The sequence below is a fragment of the Nicotiana sylvestris genome, chromosome 4, assembly GCF_000393655.2.
Source record: "Nicotiana sylvestris chromosome 4, ASM39365v2, whole genome shotgun sequence".
Lineage (NCBI taxonomy): Eukaryota > Viridiplantae > Streptophyta > Magnoliopsida > Solanales > Solanaceae > Nicotiana > Nicotiana sylvestris.
Genome location: NC_091060.1, coordinates 79,007,023 through 79,025,742, shown reverse-complemented (window position 1 = coordinate 79,025,742; position 18,720 = coordinate 79,007,023). Strand labels below are relative to the sequence as shown.

Sequence of the window (18,720 nt, the reverse complement as noted above, 5' to 3'; positions counted from 1 at the left end):
AAGGACATGAAATTTTTTTCGTCAAAAAGACAAAAAAAAAAAAAAGAAGAAGGTTAGTGGCACCATAAGGGATTGTTTGGTATGATATATAAGCTAGGGCGTATGTTTGTGATAATAACGGGTTGAATTGATCTCATAATTTTCGATGCGGAGTACAAAATTATATATAAAAATTCATTACAATTGTAAAAATAATAGATGTGAACTCATAGTTTAAAAATGATTATGCGTTCAATGCTAAAAAAATTTAAAAATTGAACCCATAAAGTTCAAATTGTAGATCTGCCTCTGTGTATAAGAAATATAATCATGGTATATAATTTGGTATAACTTTATTCAATATTTGATTTATATTTTGAAGTAAATATTACTAATCCATGTATCATTTAATAACCAATTGGTGCATTATTTTATACCACAACATGAAATAACTAATATATGGATAAAGAACCAAAAGGACATAATTATCCTTATCTTTTTTCCTACAAGTCAAAGAAAGCCAAGAATCCAAGGATATAATTGTAAACTCATTACTTTTTAGTTTAAAAAATAAAAATTAATTTAATTGATATCTTGTATATTTAATTTTAGTGCAATGACCAAAGACCCAACAAAAAGGGATTCATGTATTATTAATTCATATATTATTAATCCCTAAGTAGCTAAATCTTTGCATTATAGTCCTTGTATAATTTGTCTTCCTACCAAATAACCCCTAAGTTTTTGTATTGTTTTGATTGGTCCAACCTCTTGGTATTTGACTAATCAAATGGATTTATGAGGAAAGAGTAAAAAGAAGTGACGAAGCGAACGTGGAAGTGACAAAGCGAAGTGCCCAAGCAACAAGGCTAGAAAATATTAGGTAAAGTTGTCTCAAGTATCATCTTTAACTATTTATATATTCAAGTTGACCACAAAATAGTTGTATTTCAAATTTTTCTTTTCTTGGAATCTAAAACTTTCCTACTAAATCAAATTCTGTGAAATTGTGCGGCGATTAACGAGTGTTTGTGTGTGAGTCCACTTATCAGTGGTGTTGTGGTCCACGATAATCATTTTTTTCAAGATTATTTTCTCAATATTTTAAAAAATCTCACATGGGGTTTGTGTAACCTTTACTCAAAATGCCATGAAGTCATCACATGAAATACAGAAAGGATAGAATATTCATATAACATCGTGACAACACATGAGACGAAATTGTGCAATTGCTCATGCCTTGGTGAAAACACAGTGAAACTTTCTCCTTGCAAAGTAAAATAATACTCCTACAACAACAACAATAGCATATCCAACAACAACAACAATAAAATATCCAATATTATCTTATATCGTTGGATCTAAGGAAGGTAGTGTGTACACATATCGTACCCCTATCTTGTGAGAATAGAAAGACTGTTTCGAATAGACCCTTAGCTCATAAAAGCATAAGTACCACATTAATGAAAATATAGACAAAAAGAGACAATACCAAAAAGTTATATAAAAATAACAAAACACAACAAGACAGTAATGTGATCAATAAAACTCCTACTATATTAAAATCACAAAAAGACTACTGCACTGTATAATTTTCGGACATATGCATCTATTTGTCCTTACATATTTGATATTTGATAGGACTCCTAACACATAAAAGCATAGAAAAAAATACAAAAATATTAATTACGTCCTAATTCCAAATAAGTGATCACAATAATATTTCGTACAGGAAATAGTAAAGCCATCTAGCTATGGATGTAGAACTTGAGTCATGACCCTTTGGCCAATGACCCTAAAGTTGACAAATTCACGCTTTTTTACCGGCTTGTTCGACGAGTACTAAGGAGATCATAATTTCTTGATCTTGGAAGATAAACAATGGATTCTGAGACAGTACAAGTTCTTTTACAAGATGCATACATGCTTATCAATCCAAATCTACCACTTAAACTTCTTGTTGATGTCATTACCTTTGAAGAAGAAGTACTCTTCCAAATGTCACTAAAGTTTTCAGGATGTTCTTGATCCTTGGAACACTCCACAAATGCTGCAAAAAATGGATCATTACTGAAGCTGTCACTAGCACTCTTTTTCGGATAAAATTCCTCGCGAAAACTTTGTAGTTTCTTGGCTGAATTTGGAGAATTACCAGCTGGTGGTGGCAATGGGAGAAGTTGGCTTGAAGAAGAGCTATTTTTCCTTGAAATTTGTTGCTTCGGAATTCCAGGAATGTACTCCCAAGAAAATGGCACTCCCTTATTAGAGAATTGAAAAGGAGTATTTGGGCTAAAAGGGGAATGATGATCATGTGTAGAAAGTGATCCAAAGGAAGAATTTGAAGAGTAAGAAGGTGAAGAAGAAATAGTGAAAATTGGAGTAGAAAACGTGTTGTCTCTTTGACCATATCTTGGAGTTCTAGTGGTTGAGGAAGTAGCCATTGAATCTTGGTGAAGAGAGCAAAAAGAGGAAGGAAGAAAGAGTGCCTTTTCCTTTCTTTTCTTTTATTATTATGTTGTCTTTACTATGTTTATTTTCTCCTTTGTAATGTATATATAATGAGAGATTCTTTTAGTTTCTATTTTCTTGTGGTGGGGGTGGAACCGTGGAGGACAATTTGCACGCTCAATAGACTTCGGAAAATGAGAAATGAATAAAAGAGATAGATATTTATTAACAAACAAAACCACCCCAATCGCATTATTACAAGGATGGATCGGAGAAAGAGAAGGGACACAAGGAGGACCAAATGGCAAATTTTTCTTGAAATTATTATTAAAATCAATATTTGCAGTTGTACTGATGTTTTTATTTCTTTTTAATTTCCGATACATTAGGGATCAGGAAGGGAAGGGAATTGGGAAAATTAGAACGAATTCACACTATTGAGTGGAAGATTATCACTGATCACTATACTATAAGATTTGATGGTGTGCTTTATATCACTGCGACATACCATATGAGCAGTGATCTTTTAAGAGCTTATATTATATCCTTTCTCAACTCATACACAATTTTATGTCATCAATTTCTGAAATGCTTGACCTACATACTATATCCACAGTTAAACAAATTTTTCTATTATTGTTTTCTGATTTAATGTTTTCTGTACTAAAAAAGTTGCTACCTCTAGAGCATTATATAGTTTGTGGAATGTAAGCAATGTTTCGAACGAATAAATAAATGTCCAATGTGATTTCAGAAACTAGTCAACTTAATGCTTTAAAAATGAAGTAGGTCAAAGTTTTCAAGATAGAGGGACAAAAATAAACAAGAAACCTTAAAATGCCAGCGTATACAATGTTTAGAAACTCAATTAACAATTTAGTTAGGCTCGGTTACGATAAGAGTAATTAAAATTTTATGTTCATATTATGTTTTGCTATATTTCGGGAGCAATTATTAGGTGTTTGTCTTAATTTTCTTACCATATTTGGTTTTCCTATCTCTTGAAGGAAAAAACAACATATTAACCATGTATATGGCCAAAATTGGGGAGTTCGACTTTGAGGCTACTATGCCGCTTCACGCCTAACCTTGAAGAAGCCCGAAGCAGAGCGTGAGGTGCGACCCCGAGGTGTGTCCCTCGAGGGAGCACATCGAAGGCTCACTATGGTCGACCTCGGAGCAGTACAATCGATGATCGTCATGGAAAGGCGAAAAAATTTCCAAATACAGGTTAGAGCTGACCAGGTCCGCAAGAATAGTGCAAATCCGCATTGAGCCGTTATACAACTATAGTAGTGGCATTTCTTCGTCATTTATTAGACATGTACTGTGTTGGGATTCACCCCTTCTATATAAAGGGGACCCTTGCCATCTTGTAGAGGGATTCGGGTTATTATTTAATACACTCACATTCAATACAATACAACATTCTCTGCTCTTTGCTTATATGATTGTTCTACACATTTATTGCTTATTCTTTCATTGTTCATTCATTGTTCATTTATTGTCTTCATTTATTGCTCATTATTAACCGCAAAAGGCCATCTTTGAGGCCCTCATTATCGTTGATTCTTCATCAATTGTTCATTGTTGTTAGCCCCGTCTAGACCTCGAGGCCATGCTCCAGCCAGCTTGAGGCCAGGCCTTGTGACCCTATTGATTTGCATTTCTTATTTTCTTCACTTACACTTAGTGTCTATTACCTAACAACTAGTGTTGAAATAAATCACATATTTTTAGAACCACAAAATCAAATATAATTATAGTTACCATTTTCAAGGTAAACAGTTTGGCACCCACCGTGGGGCTAAGAATAATAGTGATTGCTTTGGTGCTAGTTTTCTGAAAACACAAGTTATTCTTCACACTTTTTCTTGTCAAAGAATCTCTGATTCAGTTCAAAAATGTCTAACTCAGCAAATCCACGTGAAAACAATGGTATTGGGCTTCAGGAAGAAAATTGTGCAGACACCGGTTTACCACTGCAAAACCCAGGGGTAGCACCAGCAGATGCCGGTATATCACCGCAAAACCCAAGGGAGGCAGTAGCACAAATCCCATGCATTCACGATTTCCTGATTTCATCTTTGTTAAATCACGATTTCATCTTTATTTTAGAATTTAATTAGTGGATTAAAGTAAAGAAATGAGGGATTTTGTGGAAACTTTGCAAAAATAAAAAATGGAGGTTTGAAGGTCGATTTAAGGTCGAAATTGGATGATTTTGATATGGCTGGACTCATTATTGAATGGTTGTTCAGAATTTATAAATTTTATCGGGTTCTGAGGCGTGGACCTAGGGTTGACTTTTTGATTTTGGTTAAAGATTATGACTTTATCATTTAGAATCAATTCATATTGCTTTTATTGATAGTATTACGTTATTTACTTCCGGAGGTTGATATGCACGGGGAGGGTTTACTAAGGGAGTAATTTGGCTTACTTGCGGTAAGTATCTTATTCAAACTTGGTTGAGGCACTAGTTGCCTGAATTATTTGTGATAGCTACGTGCTATGGGTGCGCATATGTGCCGATACCATGGATATTTATCCATGCTCGGATTGTGCTTAGGCTATGATAAGCCTAGAATTGACTGTTAAGCTTTAACCTATGATACTTCACATATTTGTAACATTGTTGTGAACTATTTTAACCATGTTTGAGACTACATAGAGGTTTAATTACTGAATGAATTTGATAAATGCTATTATGTGATGAAATTGCCTATTGAGCTATGATAGCACATTTTCCACATGCCTATACTTTAGCATGTCATTTATACAAGTCCAGGAGCATGAGATTTGTGATCCATTCATCACATACATGTATTCTTGTTTATTTGCTCCTGGGTGATATGTTTGGACTGGGTGCCTGTGACAAATGCCGGGCAGATTGTGTTGTTATGCCTGTGACCACGCCAGGCGATTTGCATTGTTATGCCTGTGACCGCGCCAGGAGGATTGTTTTGTTATATCTGTGACCATGCCGGGCGAATTATGTTGTTATGCATGTGACCACGCCAGTCAGATTGTATTATTATGCCTGTGACCCCGTCGAGCAGATTATGACATTGATCATGTGACCACGCCGGGCTGGTAGTACGTTGAATGGGCCGTGCTTGCGTGTGGATATGGATCCATCCCCTAGGGTCACCGTCGCATATTTATATCTTGATGGTGTACACACAAATATTGACGAAAACTTTAAGTGGATTGGTATGGAATTGGAAAGGTTGGGAAAATCTAGCTAGTAGTGTTTGTTTGGATTTTGCATTTCATCTTTACTTGCAATTTCCGTGATTATTTACCTGATTTAATTGCATATCATCTCTATATGCTGAACATTGACTGAGCAGATTATTTGAGAACTGTACACATACACATACAGATGCTTCTTCCTGTGCTTTATGACTTGATTTCATTGTTGTTTGTACTTATTAAATGATTAAACTATATAGGTTATAGATAGCATCATTTATAATTTGTTCTTCTTTTACCTTGTCGAGTCTAGCTATGATACTTATTGAGTATATTGGATCTGTTATACTCATACTACACTCTGCACTTCGTGTGCAGATCCAGGTACATCTGGATGCGGTGATTGTTTGATTAGTGCTAGTACCTACTCGGAGACTTTGAGGTAGCTGCTATGATGCTCACAAACCTTGATTATCCTTTCTTTTATTTTCTTCAGTACTATTCTACTATTCAAGCAATTGTACTAGAGTTTGTTTTATGTTGAGAAATTATAGTTCTCATGTACTCGTTGACACCAGGTGCTGGGATGGTTGTTGTAGAGTTTCAATTACTTTTATCAGATATTTATGAGATTTTTCATTATTGAGTTTATTAAACATGTTTTATTCAAATGTTTAGTTGTTATGTGATTGTCTGCTTGCCTAGTAAGTGTGTTAGGAGCCATCGCGACGAGTTAGGATTTTGGGTCGTGGCAAGTTAGTATTAGAGTACTAGGTTACAAAGGTCTCATGAGTTATGAGCAGATTTAGTAGAGTCTTGCGGATCGATATGGAGACGATTGTACTTATCTTTGAGAGGCTACCGAACAGTTAGGATACTTCACTTTCTTGTATTCATGTCATGCGGATTTGTTAATGTAGGAATATGAACTTCTACTCTTCTATTCTCTCACAAATGGTGAAGACACGTGCGACATATGCACCCCCAAGTTCGCTTCTACGGAAACACCTGGCCATCCCAGCTTCTCCCACATAATCCGCTTCTTTGACCTCCTTTTCACAAGTGCAACTCCGCTTCTACAGACCACTTTTTGCACCTGCAACAACTTCCAAACTCTTTCCAAGTCGCCATGCGACCACTGCTTCGCTTCTGCGGTCACGCACATGCGACCAATCCTCCGCATGTGTGATGGCACAAGACATCAACAACCCAGAAATTCTCCTAAGTCAAATTCCAGATATCCATCTGAATCACCTGTAACGACCTGATCGGTTGTTTTGAGCTTTTGCACTCTGCTCGCGTGTTCTCGAGCATGACTTGCTCTGTGTGATGTATTATGACTTATGTAAATTGTTGGTTTTTGTTTTCAAGGTAATCAGAATGAATTTGGAAGAACAGTTCCCAGTTTGAAGTTTGAAATTTGAAAAGTTTGACCAAGATTTGACTTATTAGTATATGATCTCGGATAGAAATTTTTATGATTTGTTAGCTCCGTTAGGTAATTTGGGACTTAGGAGCATGATCGGAATGCATTTTGGAAGTCCGTGGAAGGTTTAGGCTTGAATTGGAAAAATTGAGATTTTGGCATTTTCTGGTTGATAGGTGAGATTTTGATATAGGGGTCGGAATGGAGTTCCGGAAGTTTCAATAGCTCCGTTGTGACATTTTTGACGTGTGTGCAAAACTTCAGGTCATTCAGACGTGGTTTGGTTGGGTTTTTGATCAAAAGCGTAATTCGGAAGATTTTGGAATTCTTAGGCTTGAATTCAATGCAAATTTGGTGTTTTAATGTTGTTTTGAGTGTTCTGAAGGTTGAAAAAAGTTTGAATGATGTTATGGGATATGTTGGCATGTTTGGTTGAGGTCCTGAGGGCCTCGGGTGAGTTTCGGGTGGTCAATCGGACCATTTCATGTTGTGAAAAATTGCAGAATTTCTGTTGTTGGTGTTGCAGGTTTTTGACCTTCGCGTTCGCGATGCATGTCCCGCGTTCGTGAAGGGTTAAAGTGCGAGGCTGTAAAATTGGCCTTCGCGTTCGCGAGAATGGTTCCGTGATCGCGAAGGTGTGAGGTCTTTGGTCATCGCGTTCGCGAGGTTCAGGTCGCGTTCTCATAGAGAAAGAAGGATAGTTGGGTCCTCAGTGCATTTGTTCTACGCATTCGCGTAGTTGGGGTCACGATTGCAAGGTGTTGAGTGTATTATGCATAGCGTTCGCGAGAGCTGTCTCGCGTTCGCATAGAAGAAATTGCTGTCAGTGAAGCAGTGTGCTTCGCGAACGCGAGGGATATGTCGCGTTCGCGATGAAGAAATGTCTGGGCAGACAGTTAATATTTTTAAATCGAGGGTTTAAGTCCAATTTCATAAAAACCATTGCAGAGCTCGGGAGAAGGTGGAATTTGAGGAGATTTTCACTGGAGTTATTGGGGTACATATTCTTCACTCATATTTGGTTTAGTTCCATGATTTGGTCTTGAATTTCATCATTTAATTTGAGAAATTAGAGTGAAAATTGGGGGAAAATGGAAGAAAAGTTTGAGATTTCTTTTGGGGATTTGAATGAGCAATTGAGATCGGATTTCGACGAATTTGATATGGGTAGACTCGTGAGTGAACGAGAATTTTATTGATGTGATTTTTATCGGATTCCGAGACGTGGGCCCAGGGGCCGGGTTTGAGCAATTTCGGGATTTTTGATGTAAATTGGATATTTTCGAGTGGGCTTTGTTCTCTTAGCATATCTTAATAGTTATGTACTGATTGTGGCTAGATTTGGAGCATCCGGAGGTCGATTCATTAGGGCAAAGACATCGTGGGCTAGAGTTTGGACCGGATCAAGGTAAATAATGATTGCAAATGCTGTCCTAAGGGTTTGAAACCCCGGATTTCACACCGTTGTGCTATTTTGAGGTGACACACATGCTAGATGACTAGTGTGGAGTCGTGAACCGTTGGGGATTGTGACATGCTCCGTCTCATACGACTATTAAGTTGCGTATTTTATTTGAAATCTTATGATATTCCATATTTTAGAGATTGATATTATATTTTGGGCTGTATGCCATGTTTCGGTCCTTGTGACGACCTATTGAGGCCCTTAGGGGCATTTTTACTATTTTTCCTCACTCTATTTATTTTGAAAGCATATCCTCAGTCATGATTTACCTGTTTATTGTTTAAACCTGATTTTATCACTTTAATTCTTAAAATGTGAAAACTATTTGGGCTGAGTTCCCTGTTTTACTGATGGTCCGAGTGATTGTGAGGTTGATGACCGAGATAGACCGAGGGTCTGATTGTGAGGGTATTGATTGAGATAGATCGAGGGTCTGATGGTGAGGTTAATGACTGAGAGAGGCCGAGGGCCTGGTTGTGAGGATTATATATTTATGGATCGGGTTGCACGCCGCAGCAATATATATATATATATATATATATATGTATGTATGTATATATATATGTATGTATGTATATATATATATATATGTATGTATGTATGTATATATATATGTATGTATGTATGTATATATATATGTATGTATGTATGTATATATGTATGTATGTATGTATGTATATATATATGTATGTATGTATGTATGTATGTATGTATGTATGTATGTATGTATGTATGTATGTATGTATGTATGTATGTATGTATGTATGTATGTATATAGATCGGGCTGCACGCCGCAACGATATAGCATTTGGGCTGTAGGAGCCCCTTCGGAGTCTGCAAAACCCCAGTGAGTGCAGACGACTATATATATGGATCGGGTTGCACGCTGCAGCGATATATAGATCGGACTGCATGCCGTAGCGGTTACTATATGGTACTTATTGAGTGTGAGTGCTGAGTGTGAGCGCTGACTGATGAGAGTTGAGTCTCGAGTGACTGAGAGGCTTGCCCGAGGGGCTGTATACATATATGAGTGATGCTTTGCCCGAGGGGCTTATTTTTATGAATTTGCTATTTCCACTCCTCTTTATACTGAGCCTCTGTTGAAAATGTTGAACAAATGCTTTTAAACAACTTTCATTTAAGTTGGAGTTTTTATGATATATTCGGTATTTAATCACTGATTTTGGCCTTGTTATTTCCACTGACTCTTTTATGATATGAGGTATTTATGATTCCTATTTTGCCGAGGGGCTGTTTACGAACTATGTTTTGCCCGAGGGGCCGATTATGGTTTTCACCTCTTTTATTATAAATGGTATTGAACCCCTACGGAAACTGTTGGAAAGCATTTTCAAATGATTTTTACCAAAAGATGGATTTTAAATGAGACGATTGACTCGTATTTTGATTTGAAAGCCTGTTATGCTTATTGAGTTTATCATAAATGTGGATTCATCGTTTCTTACTGCTCAATCTTTATTTACTCTTATTACTTACTGGGTTGGAGTGTTCACATTACTCCCTACACCTCATGTGTAGATTCAGGTATTTCGGAACCCGGTAGCGGGTGTTGATGACTCATACGCGGAGTCATCAGAGTTAGCAAGGTGGCTGCACGATGTTCGCAGCACTGCTTCCTTCCTCTCATTTTTTTTCATTACTGTATTTAGTACATTTTTAGACTCTTGTTGTATTTAGACCTTGGTAGATGCTCATGACTAGTGACACCCCGATGTCGGGCTTGTGTAATTATTTCACACTTTTCTTTTAAATTTCCATTATGAGATTATTGGGTTACAAATGTTATAAAACAACTTTTATTAGAAAATAGTTAATTCGGGAGTTGTGTCAACTGGCCTAGTTTCACGATAGGCGTCCTCACGACCAGGTTGATTTTGGGTTGTAACATCACCCTCGAGGCCTCTAGGACCTCAACCAAACATAACAAAAGTCCTAAAATACGACACGATCTTAGTTGAGGCGTCAAATAACATCAAACAACATAAAAACACGAATCGTACCCTAATTCAAGTCTAATGAAAACTAATGCATTATAATTCTTACAATCGATGACGAAACCTATCAAATTAACTCCGATTAACCTTAAAATTTGTATACAAGTCATAAATGTCACCACATACCTATTTCAACTTGCGAAACCAAAATCCAAGCCCGGTAACAATAAAGTCAACTCTCGGTCAAATTTTTTAACTCTGCAAACTTCTAATTTTCCAACTTTCGCCATTTCAAGCCAAAATCATGTACGAACCTCAAAATCAGCTATCCAGACACACTCTTAAGTCCAAAACCATCATACTGAGCTATCAGAAATGTCAAAAACTCCATTCCTGAGCCATTTACATATAAGTCAACATTCGGTCAACTCTTTCAACTTAGGCTTCCAACATTGGGACTATGTGAACCAATTCATTTCAAAAGATCCCCGAAACCAAATCAACTACCCCGACAAGTTACATAACAATAATTGAGCATAGAATAAGTAGTAAATAGGGGAATGGGGAAACAACATTTAAAATGACCGGTCGAGTCGTTACATCCTCCCCCTCTTAAACAAACGTTTGTCCTCGAACGGGTCTAGAATCATACCTGGAGTCTCAAATTAGCGTGGATATCTGCTCCGTATCTCCCGCTCTGTCTCTGTTGATACCCAATTTTGCTCTCATATTTTTTCAAAATATATATATGCCTTCAAAATAGCATTTTATGCATCATTATTCAGTTTACAAATCTATACAAACATTTCCTATACTTTTCCATATTTTTTAGATCTCTTAAATTATTTTTCTTATATTTAAATTATATAAATATTTATTAATTATCCCTTTAAATTATTTTGTAATGACTTTGTCACGACCCAAACCGATGGGTTGTGACGGGCACCCGGTACTTTACTCAACCGAGTACCAACATAACGTATCTTTTCGTATCATACTATCATAGATAACTGAGCCGGAGAGGCTGCCAAGAAATAGGTAGAATGCAACATGTAATACAAACTTATACATAAGACATATGGCCTCTAAGACCAAAATAACCACTCGTACACTGAACATAGATCGACAAGGCCATACAATATTTTACGTACATGGCATCTGTCTACAAGCCTCTAAGGATACATAATTGTCATAAAGGTCGAGACAGAGCTTCGCCATACCAAATAATACACATCTAAATCATACTGACCAAACAAGCAACTCCGGAGCAAATAGTGTGCACCAACATTTTCCACTGAGCTGATCGCCTACTTGGAGGACTCTCAACCTGTCTATCCAGACCTACGGGCATGAAATGCAGCGTCCCTAGGCAAAAGGGATGTCAGTATGAATAATGTACCAAATATGTAAGACACATAAACAAGTACATAAAAGATATGGAAGAAATATAGAGTAAATGACTCAATCTGTAAGTATGGATAACTTTGTAAATTATGAAATACTTTTAGTGTCATGCATATACGTATGAATGTCATGTCGTGCATAGGTACATGTGTTCATAACATCATCAAACCTCTGAGGGCATCCGATCATATCATCTCGGCCACTGCGGGCAAAATCATCAACGTATACTAGCTGATCAGGTGGTGGTGCATATATAATGTCGTAACCTTTTCCCATATCCCATATATATATATATACACACACACACACATATATATATATATATACGCGTATATAACGCTATTTGGTCATGGGTCAATATACATGTATAAATGCATGAAATGTATAAGAAATGCGTTAATAAGATTTTCTCGGAATGCCATAAAAATTAATATGCCTTTCGAATTAACTTTATCAAATACATATTTTTCTGAGACCCATGAACAGAAGATATAATAATAATAATTCACATGGGGGAATCAAGAATATAGACACCCCTAATATTTCTATGAATAGAGTCATTTATAAAGGTTGCGTATTTTGTTCGTTTCATTTGTATTATTTGAATCGTGCCAAAAATAAAGAAGGGATAACCTTAACATACCTGAACCAATTCTCTTGATAATCATCTAACACATGTTAATTACGATAAAACACGGAACAAATCATATGAAGAGCTTGAAGTTATCACGTTGCTATACAAAGAAAATCTTGAGAAATGATTTAACATTACTATGGAAAGAAGCTTGGCTGAAGCTCTTAGAAATAACGTAAATAATGTAGGGAGACTTTGTTGAAAATGCTTTCTTTTTTAGACGGAAATCTCATAACAATAACGTTGCTATGCTTTCTTTTTGGAAATAACGGAAAATTCTTTCTTTTTAGTTGAGATTATAAAAGTTATACATAACTTTTTTGGTGGCCCCACACAATAAGATGACTATGACACTTATTGCTCTAAAATTGCCACATTTTCTTATGACTTAAGAGTCATACGTTAGCAAGATTCTTGGCTGCCAAGTTTTGGCATGCTAATCTTATCCAAGAGTTTAATTAATTCATCACCAATTATTAATTAATTAGGTAATGTTCTATTATCCAATAATTAATTAATTATCCATATAATTAAGAACTATTTCTACTTACTTAAAATACTACTTTCTTTTTGCATACCTTATAAACGTTACTATCATGGTCATGTAGTACCTTGTATGACACTGGACCATAAATACAAGATATTTTAGCTCGGGCCGTATTTTATCCCAACATGTCAATCTTGGACGAAAATTCATTTTTTTTTGACTTGCTTCCCCTCTCACCTTCACAAATTTACTCATCACTTGTTTGAACTAGAATGATGTTTATAATCTCAAAATAATCTCATTCCCGAACTTGTGTCGATTAACTTACGAAGAAACTTTAACATACGAAAATACGTGATGTAATATCTCATTTCCGAGCTTTCATCAATTTACTTATGGCGTACTATTACGTACGAAAACATGGAGTGTAGCATCATTCCCCCCTTTGGAATATTCGTCCTCGAATGTAGACTAATCTACTTATCATTCTCATTACCCATAGCTCTTGCAAATACCTTAATACTCTTCTAGCCATTTAGGCAGCTGTTCTTTGAAAAAATCCAAAGGCTAGGGCATTCCCCCCTTTAGGCCTCTTCCTCACACCACGGTCTGTGGTCGGAATTCTTCCAATCTCGTAACTCTTGCTACCTTATGTCATGCAGCCTGTACGACTTTTTCTTTGTATGTGCACCTATGTGACTTTTCTCTCCTCTTTCCTCCAGGTTTTAGTCAATTTTTAGGCCTTACTTTGCAAAAATATACAAAGCTTGATAAAATGTCCCTCTAGGCATCTGTAGGTAGTTTGAAGTTCTTCGCTCGGTACTTTGTTTGACCTATGAATATTTTTATGCCTTATTTCATAGATCTGTTTATCCATTCGTATAACTTTACTGCATCTAGGTAGATCATACTATACCATAACTGTTACTTTGTTATATTGTTACTGAGGTCTGCTACCGAACTCTAGGTTACTTTCGTTGCTTATCCCATATGTATAAATCTATGTCCTTTAATGCTTTCTCATTACTTGTTCATATTTAAGAATGATATCCTTATCTCCTCTCATACGTTGAAACCTTATTTATCTGTCGTTGATGCACCTTAATGTTGATCCATATTTTAACGCTGATAACTTGACCTTTTATGTTACACTGCCGCTAGGGATCACATCTCATCGGGGACATCTAGAGTAATTAGATTGATCCATCTAGGGCCGATACTATACTTCCATAACCGTATTTCATAGTATCCCAATGTGATACACCTTACGTGGGTATTTTAATCATGTACAATACATAAACCCCTTTTTTGTGTTTCTTCAAATCATTACTCAACCATAGGCCTAAAGTCATTCTTTATCTACCACAATTACACCCTTATTCTACTATTAGGGCAGCATTCCATTTCTTTCAAACACTATTAGTCTTAGACTCCTTTGAGTTCATTCAGGCTATGCTGAACTTGCTATAGCTTAGCGAAACCATCATTTTTCTTGTTTCCATGGGCTTAATTCTGAGTACTTATCCACTTTCGTCACCTTCTCACTCCTTTCTTATTCTTCAATCTTGTTGTTCTATCATACTTTAGCTTGCGACCGATTTCCTTATGCTTTTCTAGAACAACAAGAAATACATCACATCGTCCTTAACTCTTCTTTATTCTCTTGACTAGGCCTCTCAATACCTAGAAACCATAGGCTGGAAGATATGCCATTGACGATGCCGCTATTATTCCTAGATACTGAATCCCTGCGCTTCTAGCCTTTTATTTAAAGAATGGACTATTCAAGATCTTCTGCCTTTGTGTATCTCGCACTTTGTTCACCCTTACCTTACGTACCTTAAAATCTCGCATCGTATCTTTTATATCTTTCATGACGTCCCTTCCACCTATGTGTAATGCATGTCCATAACTTGAAGTTCTTATTATAACACTTGCACCTCTTTAGATGGTTCGGTGAGAGATTTATACTGACTTCTTATGAGGCTGGTACCCTTCTAACTGGCTTTATTGTATAGCCATTATATAATGTGGCTGTTGTACTATCTCTATGTCTTAATTACGATTTCTATAATTTCCTAGGTCCAATAACTAGACTCTTGATTTACATGGTTGATGTAACTCTTTTGTTTCCTCTTATGATTAGCCTTTTGTTACGCCCCGCAATATTATGTTGATATTACTTCGTGAAGTATTATATTACGATGATGTTTTGCCTTGCAGTATTACATTACGATGATGTTACGCTTCACAGTACTAAATTACGGTGATGTTGCACCCTGTAGTATTGTACGTTGAATTTGTCATAAGGTAATTGACATCAGTCCAAAGAAAAGATTATGTGGAGATTATAAGGATTATGTTATTTCAAATAAGTAATGAGTAAATTCGTGAAGGTTCGGGGGAAGCAAGTCAAAGAAAATGAATTTTCGTCCAAGTTTGGCATGTTGGGATAAAATATGGCCTGAGCTAAAATACTCGGTATTTGTGGGCTAGTGCCATACAAGATACCACATGACCATGATAGTAAGGTGTATATGGTATGTGACAAGTGAGTAGTATTTTAAGTAATTTGAGGTAATTCTTAATTATGCGGGTAATTGATTAATTATTGGGTAACAGAATATTACCTAATTAATCAGGGATATAATTGATAAGTACTAAGAGAAATGATGTGGCAGCCCCCCACTCAAAGTATGTGACTAACAATCTTTGTTGAAAGGTGGCAACATTAAGTGACATATATGCTACTTGCATGTAAAGTTTGGCAACATTTGGCTAAATAGATTCAAAAATCAGCCATGACTTAAAAATAACTTCATTTTGATTCATCTAACATTTTCCTAACTCAAAATCTCAAAACATACCTCCAGCAAAGCTTTCAACAAAGTTATTCTCAAAATTTTACAATCAGATGTGATTTTCAATGAAATTCCTTACCAATTTCCCCATAAAAAGAACGTGAGTTCTTGCAACATAAAGGAATCCAAAGAAAATTATTTGCAACGTAAAATATTGCGGTTCTAAAGGAGTATGGTTCAACCTTTTCGAAGAATATCACACGAATTTTTCCCTACTCCCTGTATGTTAAGGCTATCCCTTCTTTCTTTTTGGCACAATCCATACGATATAAACAAAACGAAAAAATACACAACTTTCATAAATGACTCTATTCATAGAAGTATTAGGGGTGCCTATATTCTTGATTTTCCATGTGCCATATTATTCTATCATCAGTTCATGGGTTTCAGAAAAATACAAAAGTGGAAAAGAGTTTACTTTATGATATTACTCAAAGGAAAAATGGTCTTATGACATTCGAGAAGATTTTATTAACGTACTTTTCATGCATTGACATTGACACATGACTAGATGACGTTATATATATATAGGATATGGGAAAGGTTATGGCGTTATATACGCACCACCACCTGATCAGCTGGTATACGTTGATGATTTTACCCACAGTGGCCAAGATGATATGATGGGATGCCCTCAGAGGCTAATGATGTTATGAAATAGATACTATGCACGTCATGATATTCATACGTATATGCATGATACTATAATTATTTCATGATTTACAAAGTTATTCAGACTTACAGGTGGAGTTATTTACTCTATATTCCCTCCATGTCTGTTATGTACTTATTTATGTGCCTTACATGCTTAGTACATTATTCGTACTGACATCCCCTTTTGCTTGGGGATGCTGCGTTTCATGACCGCCGGTCCCGATAGACAGGTCGAGAGCCCTCCGAGTAGGCTATCAGCTCAGCAGAAGATGTTGGTGCACTCCATTTGCTTCGGAGTTGCTTGTTTGGTTAGTATGAGTTAGATGTGTATTGCTTGGTATGGCAGGACTCTGTCCCGACCTTTATGAAAATTATGTATTCTTAGAAGCTTGTAGATAGATGTCATGTACGTAGAAGATTATATGGCCTTGTCTGCCTATGTTCAGTGTTCAAGTGGTTATTTTGATCTTAAAGGCCCATATATCTTATGTATAAGTTGGCGTTACCTATTGTATTCTACCTATTTCATGGCAGCCTCTCTGGCTCAGTTATTTATGATAGTATGACATGAAAAGATACGTTATATTGGTACTCGGTTGAGTAAGGTACTAGGTGCCCGTCGCGGCCCATCGGTTTGGGTCGTGACACCTTTATGTAGGCTTAAGTTATCTTCCGATATGTGGCTCCTGGTATTAGTAATTACCTTAGTCTTTCATGGGCGTTAGGGAATATCCATGATATAATCTTCTAACAACTCAATCCTCTGTCTATGACCTGGGCTTGATTCATTCTTTTAACTTATAATAGAGTCTTCTACCGCTGCATGATTGTCAACCTATATGCTACATAGATAATACTCCAAAATCTTGAGTTTATCCATAACGTACTAACTCTGGATCATTGGTCGAATAATTACTTTTATTTCTTCTCAAATTTCTTTCAACGTAATCTATTACCTTTCCTGATCTTTTTGTCCCCCTATTGAATCCATACTTAGCTTATCTTAATTCCCACGCATGCTGGAATATTTGTGCAACTCACATGCAAAAGGAACGTCAGTACAAATAATGTACCGAGTATGTAAGGAATGAAAATCAGTAAATAATAGACATGAGAGAAACATGGAGTAAAGGACTCGGCATGTAAGTCTAAATAACTCTGTAAATAATGAAATACTTGTAGAGTCATGCATATGCATATGTATGTCATGTCATGCATAGGTAAATGTGTTCATAACATCCTCAAGCCTCTGAGGGCATCCCATCATACCATCTCGGCCACTATGGACAAATCATCAATGTATACCAGCTAATCAGGTGGTGGTGCATATATAATGCTATAACCTTTCCCATATCCTATATATATGTGTATATAACTGTCGTGCCCCTTTTTCCCTCTTATGCAATTGGGAGATCGGGTTTGTGAGATTTTCGGGTGTAGGACAACTCGTTCCTTTTAGGAACTAGGTTTTGCATTTGAAGAGTCGCCACCTTATGATTTAAGGTGCATTAGGACACCTATAAGAGTTCACTTGTAAGTTTGTTTGATAACTAGAGATAGGTTAAGGGCTTGAAATTATCCCAAGGGAAAGGTGTTAGGCACCTCTTAGAATTCACTAGTGTAGTTCCTAGCCAAACAATTTCTTGTGAATTTGTGCAATTTAGCAAATAGACAAGTACAGGCTCAAATGGTAGGGGATTTAAATTTAAACACAAGAGAGTTCGAAAGAACAATTAAAAGAAGAGTTTTGAAAAAAAATTGCAAATAAAAGGGGAAGGGGGTCCTAGATTTATATTTAATATGGATCACATCAATGTGATACCCGGTATGACACTCCCCAAGAGGGGATACACATGGTATTAGTGTGCCGGTCATCATATCCTTATCTACTCTTCCCACCAGTCAGGGTATTAAAGCGGGAATTGGTCTCGATCTCTATTGCATGCTATTACCCATCCCATTCCTATCAGTCCCTGAGGAACTTAGGACTGCTATTCCTAAAGGAGATGGATATTAGGCTGACTTGGATTTCAAAAGGTAAAAATCTAAGGCGACATACAAAACACATAATACTGCACGTTAGGGGAAGCATGTAAACAAATAAAAGGCTCATGTGTACCTCCTCAAACAAACACATAAATAGCATGGCTTGAACATACATTTAGGGTCTGAAATTTAAAATACTAAGGCAAAAGGGAAGTTCCAA

At 36.4% G+C, this 18,720-nt stretch overlaps 1 protein-coding gene across 1 annotated transcript; it reads right to left on the bottom strand.

Moving 5' to 3' along the window:
* Positions 1–1,463: 1,463 nt before the first annotated feature.
* LOC104236567 (uncharacterized) lies at positions 1,464–2,577 on the bottom strand. Its single transcript, XM_009790513.2, has one exon. The coding sequence runs from the start codon at positions 2,418–2,420 to the stop codon at positions 1,800–1,802; it is 621 nt and encodes a 206-aa protein (XP_009788815.1). The 5' UTR covers positions 2,421–2,577; the 3' UTR covers positions 1,464–1,799.
* Between the last annotated feature and the right edge of the window lie 16,143 nt (positions 2,578–18,720).

What these genes read in the sequence shown, in the direction of transcription:
- LOC104236567 (XM_009790513.2), bottom strand. Translation starts at nt 2,420, where the DNA reads ATGGCTACTTCCTCAACCACTAGAACTCCAAGATATGGTCAAAGAGAC.